General features: G+C 38.0%; 1 protein-coding gene across 16 annotated transcripts in view; it reads left to right on the forward strand.

The window, feature by feature from the left end:
- NBEA (neurobeachin) overlaps positions 1 to 17,869 on the forward strand; it is a 637,779-nt gene that overhangs the window by 546,717 nt on the left and 73,193 nt on the right. For all 16 annotated transcript variants that reach the window (XM_021065194.1, XM_021065195.1, XM_021065200.1 and 13 more), the window contains 2 exons: positions 4,630 to 4,770; positions 11,800 to 11,919. In XM_021065194.1, coding sequence (XP_020920853.1) covers positions 4,630 to 4,770; positions 11,800 to 11,919 — 261 coding nt within the window. The remainder of the gene's footprint in view (positions 1 to 4,629; positions 4,771 to 11,799; positions 11,920 to 17,869) is intronic.

A 17,869-nucleotide genomic window follows, 5' to 3' on the forward strand; every position in this document is an offset into this window, starting at 1 on the left:
GAAATATTTTTCTGGATATGTGCCCATGTCCTTACAATTTTTTTAGGTTCCCAGGCTAGGGGTCTAATCAGAGCTACAGCTGCCGGCCTATGCCACAACCACAGCAATGCCAGATTTTGGCCACGTCTGCAACCTACATCACAGCTTATGGCAACGCCAGATCCTTAACCCACTAAGCAAGGCCAGGAATTGAACCCGAAACCTCATGATTCCTTGTTGGATTCATTTCCACTGCACCACAATGGGACCTCCTTACAATTTTTAATCTATTTTAATGGCATTGACCACATTTCAAGTTGGTCCACATTTAATTTTATTCATTTATTTATTGAAATCAGCCCAACTCTATGCTCAGACTTATGTTCTCTAGAGTCCTTTTAGTGTCTCATATAGTGCCATTTACTCAATAAGCAATTTTTATTTAAATAATGTTTCTTGCTTACTTTAACCTATTTTATTTAACTTATATACTTGGTCCATGGAAAAGATCCAATAAGACTTGTAAGATTTCATAAAATTAAAAAAAAAAAGATCAAAGCTAAGAAGACAGAAAGGGAAAGAAAATAGGAAACCTAAATGAAAGAAAAAGCACTCAAAAATATATACTATAGTGCTTTTAACCAGAAATTTTCAAAGTACATTCCAGTGAACACTAGATTTTGCATGTTAACAGGAAGACAGAAGGAAGAATGAAGTTCTAGTAGAAAGGAATAGATAGATAGATAGATAGATAGATAGATAGATAGATAGATAGATAAACACTGGAGTAAACAAAATTAGGCAGTGCTGTTTACAATAATATTTCTCATAGCCTTTAATAATATAAGTCTCCCTAAGCATCTATCAGGATTTTTGTTCCATATAATAAAATCAGTTTATCAGGAAAACCAAGCTTTTTGTTGTACTAAGGCTGAGACAGATACCTCTCTTTGGTATTCAAAAAGGAGAAATCAAGTGAGAGAGAAAATCTTCAAATCGTTCTTCAATAAATTCAGTAGTGTTTCGTGAAGGCATGGTCATGTTACACATGTAATTTTTCATCAATTTCATATTGAGAATAGTGCTTTTTACAAGGTATGTGCTTTATAGAAATTGAATTATAGTAATAACATATTGTAGAGGTGGAACTTTTTTAAATTTTGCATTGTTATATCATTTTTTGTAATCTGTTGTAGTATCAACTTGTAACATACAAACTTAAAGGACAAAATAACAAATCTAATAGCAAGTTCTAAACTTTCAGTTATATGTTTCCTATGGGAACCCTGGAAAACCACAAGGTGGCTATGTCCCAATGCCTAGTGGTTGAGAGTAAAGGAAACTATTCCACAGTAATTATGATAAAAATTGAAAAAGATTGCAAAATAAATACATACACTTCATTAAGTGTAGTTTGGGTTTGTTTATATAAAAAAAACAAACAGAATTCTGTCTTATTTACTAAATCCAAATGTATTGACATTGTATCATTTGCTCAATTTTAAAAGGATAACAAACAACTTTGTCAGTTTATATACATAGATTAAGTAGGTAGGTATAGATAGGTGGATGATTGATTGGTAGGTAGGTAGGTAGGTAAGACATAGATAGATACGTAGGTACATAGACAGATAGGCATATCTATTTGGATCCCATAGGAAAATATGTCATCTGTGATGAAAGTCTCATTTCCCAAACAGATGTTTTTAATAATTTTTCCTTTGACTTATTGCTTCTGTCTTGTTTTTTTTTTTTTTTTTTTTTTTGCCTATTTAGGGCTGCACCCCTGGCATATGGAAGCTCCCAGGCTAGGGGTCGAATCGGAGCTACAGCTGCCGGCCTGTGCCACAGCCACAGCAACATGAGATCCGAGCCACATCTGTGGCCTGCACCACAGCTCATGGCAACACCAGATCCTTAAGCCACTGAGCAAGGCCAGGGATCGAACCTGCATCCTCATGGATACTAGTTGGGTTCCTTACTGCTGAGCCAGGACAGGAACCCCCACTTATTGCTTCTTAAAGCAAATTAATAGAAAAATAATAAGCACAAACCAAATTATTTACATTTGCTTTATAAAATTTATTTCTAAATGCATGAGATAAAAATTCAAAACTAGACATGTTTTTTAAGAAGTTACTCATGGAGGCATATATTGACTTTGATACAGGGCAGCTGTTTCCTATACCATACTATTCTGTAAAACATGCCAATAAAATGGCTTTGATGAAACCTGAGTAAAATAAAAAGTGTAAATATTTATTTTATTCCTTTTCCAGTAGTTGAGGAGAAGCCTGGAAAAGATTAGAGGAAGGGCCATGGGGCTCTTTTTTGGGTTTTGGTTTTGTGAGGTCTTGCAGAGCAAACATGATTGGGTAAGATCAATTCTGAGGGCTCGTGCAGACCTCCTTTTTTTTTTTTTTTTTTTTTTTTTCAGGGCCACACCTGCAGCATATGGAAGGCCCAGGCTGGGGGTCGAATGACAGCTAAAGCTGCTGGCCACAGCCACGCAGGATCCAAGCTGCATCTGCGACCTAACCACAGCTCACAGCAACACCAGATCCTTAAGCCATTGAGCAAGGGCAGGGATCGAACCAGCATTCTCATGTATGCTAGTCAGGTTCATTTCCACTGAGCCACAACGGGAAGTCCTGTGCAGACATTTTATACATGTGAAGGATCTGTGAGCATATTCAAGACAGAGTAAAGTACTAAACATTTTAAATATTTTGAAAAAGTATACTTATTGACTTAGAAAAACATATCTAAACATCTAGAAAAGTATGAAATATGTAGGCCATTTTACATGAAATGTTGCTATATCAGGTTAGTGACAGAACTCACATTCATTATAGTAATTACCTTTTTACCAGAAAGTAATTATACATTTGTTTTAAATATTACTCATATTGTGTGACATTTAATGAAATTACATTGCCTTCTATATCCAGGTAAAAACAACTGAGAGATAACCAGTGACGTGTAACACAGGATAAAGTTTAAGCCTTAGAATGTTGTAAAAAATGTTTTAACCAAAGTTTTAAAAAAATAAATAATTAAATTATTTGTCTTTGTTAAGTCATAATTATGTTTAAGGAAAATGAACATAATTTTAAAATAATTTTAACATTCAGAATAAGAATCCTTGCAAATAAGAGTTTATTATGTAAATTCTAACAGACTATTAACTGCTGACATCATTGTATTATTTGAATTAGTCCCCTGGGACCAAAAGAAAAAGCTTACAAGCAATTTATAAATGGATCTTTCTCTCTTGTGTAACAGTATTTGTCTCCCATTGAAACACTAATTTTCTACTACTTCTCTTGTTAAAATTAAGCCTTCGAGGGAACTTCATATTTAACAAGTAATATTACATTTTGAAATTAAGGTATTATATATTTTACTCAATATTCATCCTTTGTTTTCTGTAGAAACATTTATTTTTTAGAGTTTGAAAAACAAAATAATGTAGCTATTAGGTATCACATAAATGGGTTCCATATGCTGTTAAACCAAAATCAGACAAAAACTTAACGTAAGGCAGTTTGCTATTTGAGGGCTGTATAGCAGAAATTCTTCATGATTACGTGTGCTAGGAAGTTTGAGACAATGATCTAAGTACATGTGCTTTGTTGAAAAAAAAAATATATGGGAGTTCCCATTGTGGCTCAGCGATTAGCAAACCCAACTAGCATCCATGAGGATGCGGGTTAGATCCCTGGCCTCGCTCAGTGGATTAAGGATCTGGCATTGCCGTGAGCTGTGTGTAGGTTGCAGATACAGCTCAGATCCCACGTTGCTGTGGCTCTGGCGTTAGGCTGGTGGCTACAGCTCCAATGGGACCCCTAGCCTAGGAACCTCCACATGCCACAGATGTGGCCCTAAAAAGACAAAAAGACCAAAAAAAAAAAAAACTTTATATATATATATATAGTATCTTGAGCAGTTTCCCATGAGCTCTGCTACAGGACCATCATCGTCCCTCGTGTGGTGGTATTGGGAGGACAAGTCTCAGTGGCTTTAACACCATCCTTTCCAGGGAATCTGAATTGTCTGGATTATTTCAGTCAGCCTTATATTTGCTGTTGAATCTAATAAAAAAAATTTACATTTAATCTGTAATAATAACAGAACGGGGCTAACATTCCAACAGGGTTTCCGTCTGAGTGACTGTTGACTTTCACACGCTGGGTGTCTGGCTGTTGAGACAAGGTTTTCTCTAATATGGTTATCACTTGGTCAACTGCTTCACTCTCCCTTGCCAGGTTTCCTGTGATCAAGCTAAATAGTCATTACAGTTGTGGCTAAGTAGGCAGGAAAATAACAGTTTTCACCTACTGTGGTTTTACCTTAACAGTTTAAACTGGACCGTCTCTGGTAATCTAGTTTACTGAAACTTTTGGTAAAACCTGGAAACCTAGAAACCTTGCATGTGTAAATCGTCTTCTTGAGTGATGTTTAGCAAGTGTAGTGATTAGCAAAATCAAATATCAGTATCGAAACCAGACTTGGAAAAAATATCATACAAAAAAAGTGATTTATGTTCTGTGGTTAAAACAAATGACAGTAAATACTTTCAGGTGAAGAGTTATAATATAGGATAATGCAACTGTCTTAAACAAAATGTTTCTTTTTCTCTTTTTGCAGCCGATTGGTGCTTTGAACCCAAAGAGAGCTGTATTTTACGCAGAGCGTTACGAGACATGGGAAGATGACCAGAGCCCACCCTACCATTATAACACACACTACTCAACGGCAACGTCCACCTTGTCCTGGCTTGTTCGAATTGTGAGTGTTGAGTGTTTCGTTAAGTTAGAGTTTGCCTTTAAATATCTCTCAGTATTTAGCATAAGTCAGTTAAATAAGAATCAGATATACTTGTTATTTTTTTTTGTTACTCAAATGAACTTGTTACTTGTTTTAAACAAAGATTAGAGAACAGTGAAGTATTTCAAGAGATTCCAAGCGCCAGCAAAACCGGAATCCTTTTTCTTTGTTAATGAGTATCTCATTTGCCAAATTAGTTTCTTAAACCTGAACCCTTTATAAAAAGAAGCAGGCTCCTGAAGCGCATCCCTAATATCCCGTTCCCTTTCTCACTGATTGGCACATGCTGGGACTCCTCCCAGCCCTCTCAATTCTGCTTCTTGGACATTATATTTTAAAAACAGTTTTCTGGAGTTCCCGTCGTGGCGCAGTGGTTAACGAATCCGACTAGGAACCATGAGGTTGTGGGTTCGGTCCCTGCCCTTGCTCAGTGGGTTAACGATTCTGCGTTGCTGTGAGCTGTGGTGTAGGTTGCAGACGCGGCTTGGGTCCCGAGTTGCTGTGGCTCTGGCGTAGGCTGGCAGCTACAGCTCCAATTCACCCCCTAGCCTGGGAACCTCCATATGCCGCGGGAGTGGCCCAAGAAATGGCAAAAAGACAAAAAAAATAAAAACTAAAAAAAAATAAAAATAAAAACAGTTTTCTAAATGTTTTTGAAGACTATTTTCTCTTTCTCCTAGGACCGAAATATATTCAAGTCTCCCCAGTCTGTTATATGCATGCATGCATACATAACACATACATAGCTCCTCCTAGCCCACACCCATTCTGCAGTGACTTCTCAGGGCTCCCCCTGCAAAGTCAAGTGTACTACAGCACAGCCTCTACTGTCCTGTGCCACCCTGTGCTTGTCTCTGTCACCTCCCATTCATTCTTTAGCCTGCGGATTGAGGTTCTACACCCATCACCTTACTGAATTGTCCCTGTGTGGTCACACATTATGTGGCAGAGCTTTATGACGCATCTGGAGCCCTTGTCATGACTGCTCAATTCCTTTCCTGGCTCCTCAGACTATTTCTTTATTTATGGACTGTAATAATTTATTAATACTCTGCAGATGTAAGAAAATACTTCACGCTCAGGCAAAAGGTAAAGGCTTTTCTGAATTGCAAGCTCATGTTTATGTAGAAAACTTCATAGCCTCTGTCTTGCGGTTGTAGCCATAGGTCAAAACTAAACACAGAAATACAGAAATTTACCAGTCAAGATCCAAACAGCTGGCATCCCTTACAATGTACATAAAATATGTTCTTATTTTTATTTGGGCCCACAGATAGGCAGGCAAGAAAATGAAAAACAAGAAATAATCATTGCTATTTTTTCCCACCACCATGGGGGGAGTAAGAGATCTTTCTTGGGCATTTAGGGGATGAAAAAAGTAAGGAACCATTTCTGAAGAGACGTTATCAATGGGTTTTGATAATTAATGAGAGTATATTTGTATTATATATATAAAATAGTAAGTTGAAATATGTAAAATGGAATTCAGTAGCTTTTTTATAATCCAAGTCAGATTTATAAGAATGTACGTGTAAGTTCATAAAAATACTTAGCAACAGCTTGAGTTAACACTCTTCTGTCCCTGATAAGCTAAACATTTTATCAAATAATAAATCATCATTTATCCCTAAATTGACTTCTTATTGCAGTGAAATGGAACACAGATTTGAATCTACACAAAGGTGTGACAGAAATGCTGTCCCTGTTTACCCCACACACATGCCCTTTTAGTGTCGTCTATAGCTGTACCACATGGTAGAAATGCAAGTCGCTTATTTCGTACTTTAAATTTCCTAGTAGCCACATTTAAGAGTAAAAAGAAATGAGATTAATCTAATAAATATATTTGTGAGCTCAGTGTATCCAAAATGTTAGAATTTCAACATGTAGCTAGTATAAAATGATTAATGACACATAGATGCATGACTGAATCACTCATGAAATATTTTATAGTTTTGGTATTCTTTGAAATCCAGAATACATTTTATATTCAGAGCACATTCAGTTTGAAGTGGTCATACTTTAAGTACTCATTGTGGCCTGTGGCTCCCAATTGGCAGCATAGAACTACAGGACTGCTTTTCTCGGGAACTCATTCAGCCAACACGTCTTAAATCCTACTGTTATAAATAGAAGTATCATGGTCTAATACCTTAGTGTTTAACCTAAGGGCCCAAGGAGTTGTAATTTCCTCACTCCCCTCCCAAGGAGTTTATGAAGTAGAAAATGCATTAAAGCTCATGTCACTAAACATTTGTTCATAAAAACAAAACAGATTAAGTATCTGCCCTTTACCTTTCAAGCCTTTTAGACCCCAAATCATTAAACTGATTATTAGTTTCAGTCAATATATTTCGTATGACAATCATAATAATTGCTTTATATGCTAATTAACTACATACCTTATTACTTTAAATTAAAAATATTACTTGAGATACACTATCAGTGGAGTCACTTGTTTAAATTACAAGATTCTGAAAAGGCTGTTTCTTTGCTAGCCGCCACTGGGCAAGTGATGAATAAACTATTATAACAGAGTCTGGAGTTTCTTCAGATACTAACTAGTGCAAAAGGACACATTTTACTTGGAATGCTTTTGCTTTAAATCTGACCCTGACTATATAGCAAACACACAGAAGTCATGAAATCTTACCCTCTGACCTTTGCATCCTTTCGTAGCCTGTTCACCTTCTGAATTCACTATGTTCGAACTGTCAAACATTTAAATATAATTCTTAGGAAGTGAAGTGGGTTGTACAACAAAAGTTAATTTGCAGATTAGTTACTTGGAATTTGGGACTTACTTTTTAAGTTATGGATTATTCTGAAAACCTAGCCAAGAGCCTTTTTAAACCATAGTATATCTTTGATAGTATATATTTGTAGTAAAAAAAAAATAGTAGAAATCCTTATGCAAGTGTTGCAATTAAAACCGAAAGATAATGCTATTGAGTAACATATTATTGTCATGTTTCTCTTGATTAACTGATACATACAGGACGATGCACATTGACTTAGAGGAAGATGAGGCATTCTTAAGCAAGAGCCTGGTGTATAGTATGTACATAGGTTCCTGAAGATTCTGAAAGATACTTCTCCTTTCTTTCAAAAGTATTTGGAAAAAAATAAACTTCTGAAGTTAGGCAGTAGAAGTAATGTTTCCTTCATTTCTTAGAATGTGATCTTTCTTGGATATTAAATGGGAATAATTATACCTGCTTGAAGAATAATAGAGACGATTGAGTTCACTAGGAGCGTACAGAGCTGAGCACAGGCAGGTGCTCGATAACCCTTAGTTCCTTTCCCTTTGGTCTTTATTATGCTTTATATAACTTCAAAGTGTACATCTTTTCTCTGATAAAATCATACCCCAAGCACTACTTGTTACCGATGGATAGAGTTTGTTTCAAATAAAATGAAGAGAAGGAAAAGAAGCCAACTACAAGGGGAGAGGGACATAATATAAGACTCTTATGAGATGACTGAGCAACAGCCGTGTCAGACTCTTTTAAGTCATAAAAGCCGTGTAAGTCCTGTAAGGAATTGGCTAAAGAGAAGGGGGCAGAGGCCTGGGGTTAGGTGGCCCAGGATGGGTGAACTGGCCATGATCACTGGAAGGTTGTTCGTGTTCTTGCAGGGACCAGCGGTTGTGGCAGAATTCAGTAGAACCCGTACGTCCCCTGCAGGATAGTTTAGTTTGATTTTCTGGCCCCGAGAAAAGGTTGGAAGGTTGGGGTAGATGTAATCAGGAGAAGGAAGTCTGCCATCGCCCGTTATACTGCAGGACTGAACCTGAAGTCTTGAAAGCCCAAGTGCAAGTATTTTAATTTTTGAAATATCTGTTTAATATTTATTTGTCCATCTCATCTTCTAGTCTGAAAGCTTTTCTGGTAGAATGATAAAATATCTAACCTGGTGATGTAAATATAGAAAACAGTTTGAACAACATGTGTCCAGTGAATAAACGTAACAGCTTCTTAAATGTAATAGAGCCCTGAATCCTCTATAGTAGCCAGGCCTGAGTCAAATGAAAAAGAAAGTCCTTGCCATGCGCCGTTAAGGTAATGAGGAAACATGGGAAAAGATAATCTCCACAGTAACCCGAGCTTGAAAGATCAATACCCACTTATAAATGAAGAGGTTGTCCATTTGTATGAGTACTCCATCCCTCTAGCAGCTGGAGGCCTTCAGGAGTAAGTAGAATATATGTCAGTAAGTAGTTGTTAATCAGATCTTTTTAAAAAGCTACGTCAAACAGTGAAAGGTGGGATTCTTCAATATTCTCTGCTTGTAGGTGCCACTAGGTTCATAAACTTTTTTTCTTTTTATAGCTGCACCCATGGCATGTGGACATTCCCAGCCTAGGAGTCAAATTGGGGCTGCAGCTGCCAGCCTACATCAGAGCCAGAGCAACGCTGGATCTGAGCCACACCTGCAACCTACACCAGAGCTTGCGGCCACTCCAGATCCTTAACCCACTGAGCGAGGCCAGGGATCAAACCTGCAACCTCATGGATACTATGTCAGGTTATTAACCCACTGAACCACAACGGGAACTCCCAGATGCATAAACTTCATGACCAGAAAGAATAATTCTTCACTTTCAGATTTATTTTCACTATGCCCATCTGTGCTATTTTTGGCATGCCTTCATTAAGGGCTGAAAACTAAGGAAGGATTTGATTATGTAGATGGGGGTTAGAGATCAGCTGTTAGTGGCTGATGATAAGAAGTAAGGCTTTAAATGGTCTTCACACACCTGTATTTAATTGGCTAAAAATCATGGAGACAAGTCTGATGCCTCTGACTGATTCTCTGCCTACTGCCTACAGAGAAAAAATAAATGACTTACATCATCACCCTAGAATAATAAGGTGTATTCTGAAGATGCAGCTTTTTTGTCAAACTAGTGGTTAAGAACTGACAAGAAAAATATAGACTTTCTGGATGCATGTCTTATTTTCAAGGAAAGCAATGATATTCCTCCCTTGCCTCTGTAGTGTAACATCATTCTTCATCTTCTCTCTTTCATCATACTTTTCTGTCACTCAACACTATACATGAAAATAGGTAATGCACTACACACTTACAAAATTGATGCTATCTAGCCACACTAAGTTTCAGGAAGATACTGCGAAAGATGAATATTTGTAGCTGTTGCTTGACAGCTGGACTTTATGACTAGTGGCAAAAAGAGGAGTTTAAAGAGGCAAGGTAATGTTTTAGGGATATAAAAGAATGAACAGGAGATTATGTGTTGAAGACAAAAAATATTTTCCTAAATATTTAGGAGAGATTACTTAGCATTATTGAACCTAGGAGTGACAGCTCATTTATCATAGATTTAAAAGAGACAGAAACATGGAAAAGGAAATATATATTTATCTTTGTTTTACTTACCGTTTTCTAAGAAATCCTTAGTAAGAATGAATGTTATTTAATTCTTTTAAATTTGGAAGCAAATTTAATGACATCAGAAAATATGCCTCTCTCCTAACATTAAAAACTACAGAAAAAGCATTAAATTAAATATATTAGGATCTTGTGATAGTTATTCCTAGGTTTCCTGCTATGGGAACACGTCCTTGAGACAGACCACCACGTTATCATAAGATAATAGTCACAGAATACAAGAAGGACTAGAGTTTATCTAGTCTGATTTATAGTAACTTTATTTCATTCATTCCTTCAACACATTACACACTGAGCAGCCTCTGTGTATGAGAAGTTATTCTAAGTGCTGGGAGATAAAACAGTGAATATGATAGATATGGAACCTAGTCATATACTGGGGAAGATAGGCAAGTTAGAAATCAGTTACAGATCAACACAACAGAGGCTTCAGGGATGTGTTTGAGGAAATGCATGTTGCTATTTGAGCACACTGGAGAGCTTGGAAAATCAAGGAAAGCCTTTTAGGAGAAAATGCCATCTTGGCTGAGATTTAAAGGATAGAAAGAACTTAGCCGAGTTCAGATGGTGAGGTAGAGGTTTCAGTTTGTACCAAGCAGAGGGAATACCACCTATAAAGAATGAGAAGTGAGACCAGTCTGGCAAGACCTCAGAATGTGAAGGAAGGGATGAGGAGAGGTAAGAATTAAGCAGGTTCCAGGTCATTTGACCTCTTTTAAAACAAAGTAAGTGGGAGTTCCTGTTGTGGCACAGTGGTTAACGAATCCGACTAGGAACCATGAGGTTGCGGGTTCGGTCCCTGCCCTTGCTCAGTGGGTTAATAGTCCGGCGTTGCCGTGAGCTGTGGTGTAGGTTGCAGACACGGCTCGGATCCCGCGTTGCTGTGGCTCTGGCGTAGGCCGGTGGCTACAGCTCCGATTCAACCCCTAGCCTGGGAACCTCCATATGCCGCAGGAGCGGCCCAAGAAATAGCAACAACAACAACAACAAAAAGACAAAAAAAAGGCAAAAAAATTAAAAAAAAAAAAAAAAACAAAGTAAGTGGTTCAGACTTTTTCCAAAGAGCTCTCAAGAGCTCGGGAAGGATTTTAACCAGGGATGTGCCTTTTGAAGCGATCATGAGACCGTCATTTGGTACCACTGGGAGCCTTTCACAGGTGGTCTAAGACAGCCATTCCCTCTGTCATCCCACACTGCACTGAACAGTGTTGGAGAGGTTTTCTTATGGCAGTGTTACTATGTATGGCCTTGGCTGTAAGAAAGGAGATCTGAATTATACACTTGCAGGAATACAGAATCACTCATCATAAAATCACAGAGCAATGGAACTCCATCATTTTATAAATCAGAAGACTGAGGGCCAAGAAGCAAAATGACCTGTCATGGTTGCAGAGTGACAGGTGACTCAGTGGCCCAGACAGGCTAAGACAAGCACCTCTTGACATCTCGGCATGGGAATGATTTTCCACCTCAAGAGTTTCCCAAAAAAGCCATATTTTGCAAAGGAATGAGAACAGTTGTGTTCAGAAAAATCAAATTCTTGATTCTTCTTCTTTGTTTGTTTGTTTGTTTGTTTAGGAACCTTTCACAACGTTCTTCCTCAATGCAAATGATGGAAAATTTGACCATCCTAATCGAACCTTCTCCTCTGTCGCAAGGTCTTGGAGAACTAGTCAGAGAGATACTTCTGATGTAAAGGTAGGCTTTTATTTGTTGATATTAATTTCAAAAATGTTGAAACTTTGGTTTGTTTAATTTAAATTTGTCTAAGTGTATAAGCCATTTTATTCTGAAGCTTTGTTCCATCACACATTAAAATTATATGGTATATCTAACCTAAAAGGAAACTGAAGGAAATGGTTTTGAGCATCACAGAAAATGATTCGGGATTCTTTGATATTATTCTGTTAAGGTGTTTTTGTTATTTCAAAGAAAATTCCTATCTAATTTAGATCTAATAATCAGGAGATGGAAAGAAAAGCCCATAAATTGCCTTTCCTGCTGTTAACTCAATATTTGGCCCATTCCATAAAACACAGCAGGAATTGGATTTGACCTTAATGTGTCATATTGTTATAGCTTGCCCAGCTTTGGGTTTACGTAGCCTGGGGCAATTAATAAAGCATTAATGACAAGACCCATTTAAAATGTAGGCTTTTTTGTGCAGCCTTAGCTTTTACTTGACTGCGCCTGGGGATACTATGCAACAATACACATTAGATTCAACCAGCACACACACAATATCCAGGAACAGCCAGAAAGCAGAGTAATTTTACAGTTGGTACTACTTAACTATTGTTAAATATAAAGATTTGTTATGCATTTATATGGGCTTTTGTTTTTTTAAAAAATGGTTGCATTCAGAACATTAAAATATATTTGTTCTCATTTTTTCCTGATAGTAAGATTATATAATCAGGTTATTACATAGGTATCTGTGTTTTTTACTTTAATCCCTTTTTTTTTTTTCAGATCTTTTCCATCACTGCTGTTCAGGCTGTTGACTCTTTAAATGTTAAAATGTCATTCCATTTCAGACTTCCCGTGTGGCTCACAACAATGTCACTCCATTTAGTGTGTTAATCGAACAACAGGCAATGAACTAAGTCAAAATTGTCATTTACTTATTTATGCTTATGCATTGCAAACATTTTAAAAAGGCAATTGCAGTGTTACTCAACTGTAAGAAACTGGGTGAATGCAGCTTTTATTCGGTTCTTTTTCAAAGCAGAAAACAAAGGCAATGAATCCAAGTAGTGTGTAGCATATCTGTATGTTTTATTCGTCGCCATCAAAGTGTGCATAACTGAACATTAAATTATGCATACAACATAGTCACGCTTGAAAAATAAGATAATTTAACATGTGTTCTTACTATAGCAAACGCTTAAAGTCCATATTTTAATCCTAACAGCTTCAAAAGTTAGCTGTGGAATTCAAGTCTAAAAATCCAGAAACTATCATTTAAACTGATTTTACAACCAATGAAATCAAGGAGGGAGTCCATTTCTTATTTAATAACAGTTTGAGAATTAACAGAAAATGGGGGGGGTGCCCTCCAGGCAGTGGTACCCCTTCTAAGGGGGCCAGAGTGGCAGTACCTGGGGTAAAGGGACTCACATGAACTCTGGCCCACCGAGGCGAGGAGCTTCAGGGAGGGGGTGGAAGGGTCGGCAGAGGTGGGGGTCAATACCCCTAGGCCTCTCTGGACAGTATTTAAGGACTTCTTGTGGACTTCCCAAGGGAAACAGGAGGAAAACCTGCCCCATGTAGCCCCGAACCCTATGGGGCAGTTGAGTCCCAGTAGCCCCGAACGGGCTCTTCAGGGTGAAGAGACCGCTGCTGGCTCCGGAGTAGCCGGCCTTGCCTCACTGCCCTGGCTCCCACATGGGTTTATGAACATAAAAACTGGAAACTTTTTTTTTCTTTAAGTGTCACAAGACATGGAGCACTTCCACAAATTTCCAACTGGAAATTTGTTTCTATATGTACACTTTGTCAGAGAAAAAACCTCGAGTTGCTTTTGTATGAATAATGAATGTGACTTATACAAGAATTAACAGGAAAAAAAAAATGGGGAGCCCATAGGCTTCCAGAATTAGCACAGTGTTCTTAAGAAGCAGTCAGTAAATACTTGGTGTATGAACTAAATATTCTCATCTGTATTTTAAGGCTTTCTATCATATGTACGATTTTTATATGTTAATTTGGAACTTTCCATATTATATCAAACTCTTCAAAGTGAAATTTTGATCACTGTTCATCCTTGGTATCATCACAAAACAGAAAATTGGCTTTTCAACTTAATTCAAATTAACCTCCACAAACACACCCACACATCAGAGTCAGTCACCCTAGTTCACGTCTGTGGATGGAGTTTTAGGCTTTACCTTCTGTCTTGAGAACTGTATTGCTGCTTCTGATAATCAGATAGCTCACCAGGTTACATGTTAGTCTCTGGTGATCAGTGCCCATGCCAGGCTTTCCCAGCAGTTTTCCTGTCCCAAAACTTTTCAAAAACATTTACATTGTGTTACTTCCTGTGTTCCTTTGGCCCCTAAGGGTGCATCATCAAAGACAAAGACGAATGTGGGTGTCACTTATTTGGGAGGTTTTTAGGTTTCTATCCCATGCAGCTGTACTTCATACAAACAGGTACCACCCCCCAACTTCCCAACTTAATTCGTTCATAAGATGCTCATTTCCTGGACCTGATGGTGCAGGGATTGCTCTGGATTTCGGTTCTCTCCCACCACCACCCTGAACATTTCATATTGTATAATAAAATGTCTTGAATATCTTCCATCTAGACCCTTCCTTTTTGAAGGCTGCACGGATACAACGATTCGTTTACCGTCTTCTGTTGATGGACAGCTTGTCTTTCTCTCTGGTTGTTACTGTTAAACACAGGCTGCCATAAACATCCTTGTACAGACATCTTGATGAACTTTGTGTGTAAATGTAAAAGATAATTCCTGTTAGTGGGGCTGGTGACTCAAGGCTCTATACATCTGTAGTTCTGAAAGTTATTGGCAAACCTTCTCTCCCGAAGATGAAAATTTACTCCCTACATCAGTGTGGGAGGACACCTGCTTCCCCAGGCCCCCACCGTCCCTCTTAGAGTACACAGGGTAACTTATGTTAGTCCGGTGAGTGAAAAATCAAGTCACCTTTGTTTTGGCCTGCATCTCATTGATCATGAGTGAATTTGAGCATTTTCCGTGTAATTATTGACTTGTAAACTTGCTCATATCTTTGGCCCATATTTCAGTTGGATTATGTGTCTTTTTCTTGTGGACTCGAAAAATACCTTTGAATATATAGAAAGTTGCATTGCAAGTATGGTTGGTCAGTCTTCCAGCTCTGTTATATTTCAGTAACATTTTTGTGGTTTTGTGTGTGTCTATGCCCAAATATAGGATTCTTTCCCTTTATAGCATCAGAATTTGGGGGTCCTCATTGAAGGAATGTTAGGAAGAATTTTTTTGGAAATATCGATGGTTTTATACTTGAGATTTTCTAAATTCATGTTTAAATACATTTATTGACATAAACAGTATTTTTCCCCTCTACAATCATACCTGATTTAGCTGGGAAAAAAAGTGTTGCCAGAAATAATAGTAGTTTTACTAACTGTGTTAAAAATGTAAACTTTTGATTTCGTATCCCTAAGCAAATAAAATAAAGCATGTGATATATAATTTTAAAGAAATATTTTTATATCTCTGCATAGAAAAGTATCTACGCAGTCCCTCCTGCGTCAGGTAAGTTCTCGTGTAAGCGAAAACAAGGACCGAGGCAATGGCTTCATTCCGTCTCTCTATTAGCATCAGTCTCTTCCTGTGATAATGAGTACAAGCTGGGCAGAGAAGGCATGGTGGCGAAGTGACCTTTCGAGAGAAAGGTCTCCTGAGTCTAAGTCAGGACCCTTCATTTTTTTATTTTATTTTATTTTTTAGGGTTTCGCTCCTCTATTGTAGTCTTGGTAATAATGACATCCAACTTACTGAAGTTCTTAAACTAATTTTCCTTAATGCCTTCAAAAGTTGTTATATTACTTTTGAATAGCTATGTAGATGTCAGGAAAGGTAGCTGTGACAAAATGTCATTAAGGTGACATAGTGTAAATTAATACAGTTAATGGAGGTACTCACCACTGACTCACTGACCCATTATGAGCTCTTATGGAATTAATGAATGCCAGGGCATCAATCTTTTGAGAAGAGGGAAGAGAGAGATGGCAGCTTTAAAACCTTGCCGTGAATTATATTAGAAAAGTGAAAACGTCTGGGCTGGATTTGATTTCACTAGGAAGCCGTAAAGTCGTATGCTCTCTCAGCCAAATATATTAAACTGAAATGTCAGATTTGATGCAAGAGGTATACAATTAGGATAGTGTTAATAGTGGTCTTCTATCATTCTAAGACGTACTTTCAAGTCCAATTTCTTAGCAGCTTGAACTTGTCATAAGCTTGTAAATTAGAAATCGTGTTTGAGGATATTTTCTTATTATTGAGGGACACATATAATACTGTTAACTGTACCATGGGGTTTTCGTATAGCTGTTAAAATAAACTAGAAATCACAGTTAAAGACACAAAATGCCTGTTACAATATTCATCGTGTCATTTCTGTAGTAATATTTGGTGACTTTCTGCACCGTTTTCATTTAGGGAAGTTTAAGCTACTTGGACTCTTTCCTTAAGGAGAGGCTGATGAACAGAAATCTTTCAATAGGAAGAAAGCACACAGAAGAGCTGTTGTTTTCAGCAGGCAAGCTAGTGCCTAAAGCATCTCTGTAGGAGCATCCTTCTAAGTTGGTGTGGGAGAAGTCATTCTTCTTGAATCATGCTCAATAGCTTTCAAACATTCGTTTTCTTGGTTATTTGATACAGTCCTCAAAACAGTCACAGGAGATAGCTGTCATTACCCCTCTTCTGTAAAGGAGGTTTGCAGATATTAAATGACTTGCCTAAATTCATACAGCAGGTAAAAAGGAAGCCAGAACTAGCACTGAGGGCTGTTCAGTTATTTCCAGACCGTGATCCAGTGGGTGTTTTGCTGCTTTAATTCTTCTGTATCGTCTCACAGTCATATCCAGCCACATTGACCAGTTTGGAGTAATTGGCTGATCAAATCATACTCTTGTCATTTATTGCTGTGCATAAACCACCCCAAAATTTACTAGCTTTAACACACACACACACACACACACACAAACATTTATTTTCTCAGAGGTTAGTCAGGTATAAATTGTGTCTGATCAGTGAAGGGGTCACATGAGTTGGTCTTTCTGGGTCTGAAAGACTCAAGATGACTTCATTTACAGGTCTGGTGCTTTAGCAAGGATGACTGGAACAGCTGACCTGGCAGATTCTCTCTTTCTTTGTATAGTCTACCTGGGAAGATCACCACAAATTTTTTCATGGTGTCTGCCTACCAAGAGGATTAAAAAAAAAAAAAATTGGAATTGTAAAGCCACTTGATGCCTAGCCTTGGAAGTCTCCTAGTGTTATGTCCACAGTGTTCTTTCGGTCCAGGCAGGTCTCAGGGCCAGCCCAAATTAAGGGAGAGGAAAAGCAGACTCCACTTACCCATGAGATGAGTGGCAAAGTTACATTCAAGAGGACATGGAGGTCGGAGACATTGCTATAGCCATCTTTGAAAACAATCCACTAAAACCCTCTCCCCAGTCACAATTCATAGTCCTCCTACAAGCAAAATATATTTGACTTCTTTCCCACAGGTCTCATCCCGTTATTGTTACAGGCTCAAAACCTAGCAGCACTAGGTCTGTATCAGGTCCATATAGAGATAAGGTATAGAAATTCCCAATTTGGAGACCTGGTGAAAAGACAAGTTATCTATCTCATGTATATTCAGTGCCCAGTGGTAAGACAGGAACAAGTAAGCCTCAATAAACACTGTTCAAAAAGGCAGGCTTATGCGAGTTCCCTGGTGGCCTAGCAGTTGAGAACCCGGTGTCACCACTGTGGCTCAGGTCACTGCTGTGGCTCAGGTTAGATCTGTGGCTCGAGAATTTCTGCATGCTGGGGCATGGCCAAAAAAAGGTGGGGAGGGACTATGGCAAGTACATAGCAGTCACTGCGAAGCTCTTAACACATGCTTCCTGATCATGGAAAGCTGG

Source organism: Sus scrofa, chromosome 11, assembly GCF_000003025.6.
Source record: "Sus scrofa isolate TJ Tabasco breed Duroc chromosome 11, Sscrofa11.1, whole genome shotgun sequence".
In the NCBI taxonomy this organism is placed as follows: domain Eukaryota; kingdom Metazoa; phylum Chordata; class Mammalia; order Artiodactyla; family Suidae; genus Sus; species Sus scrofa.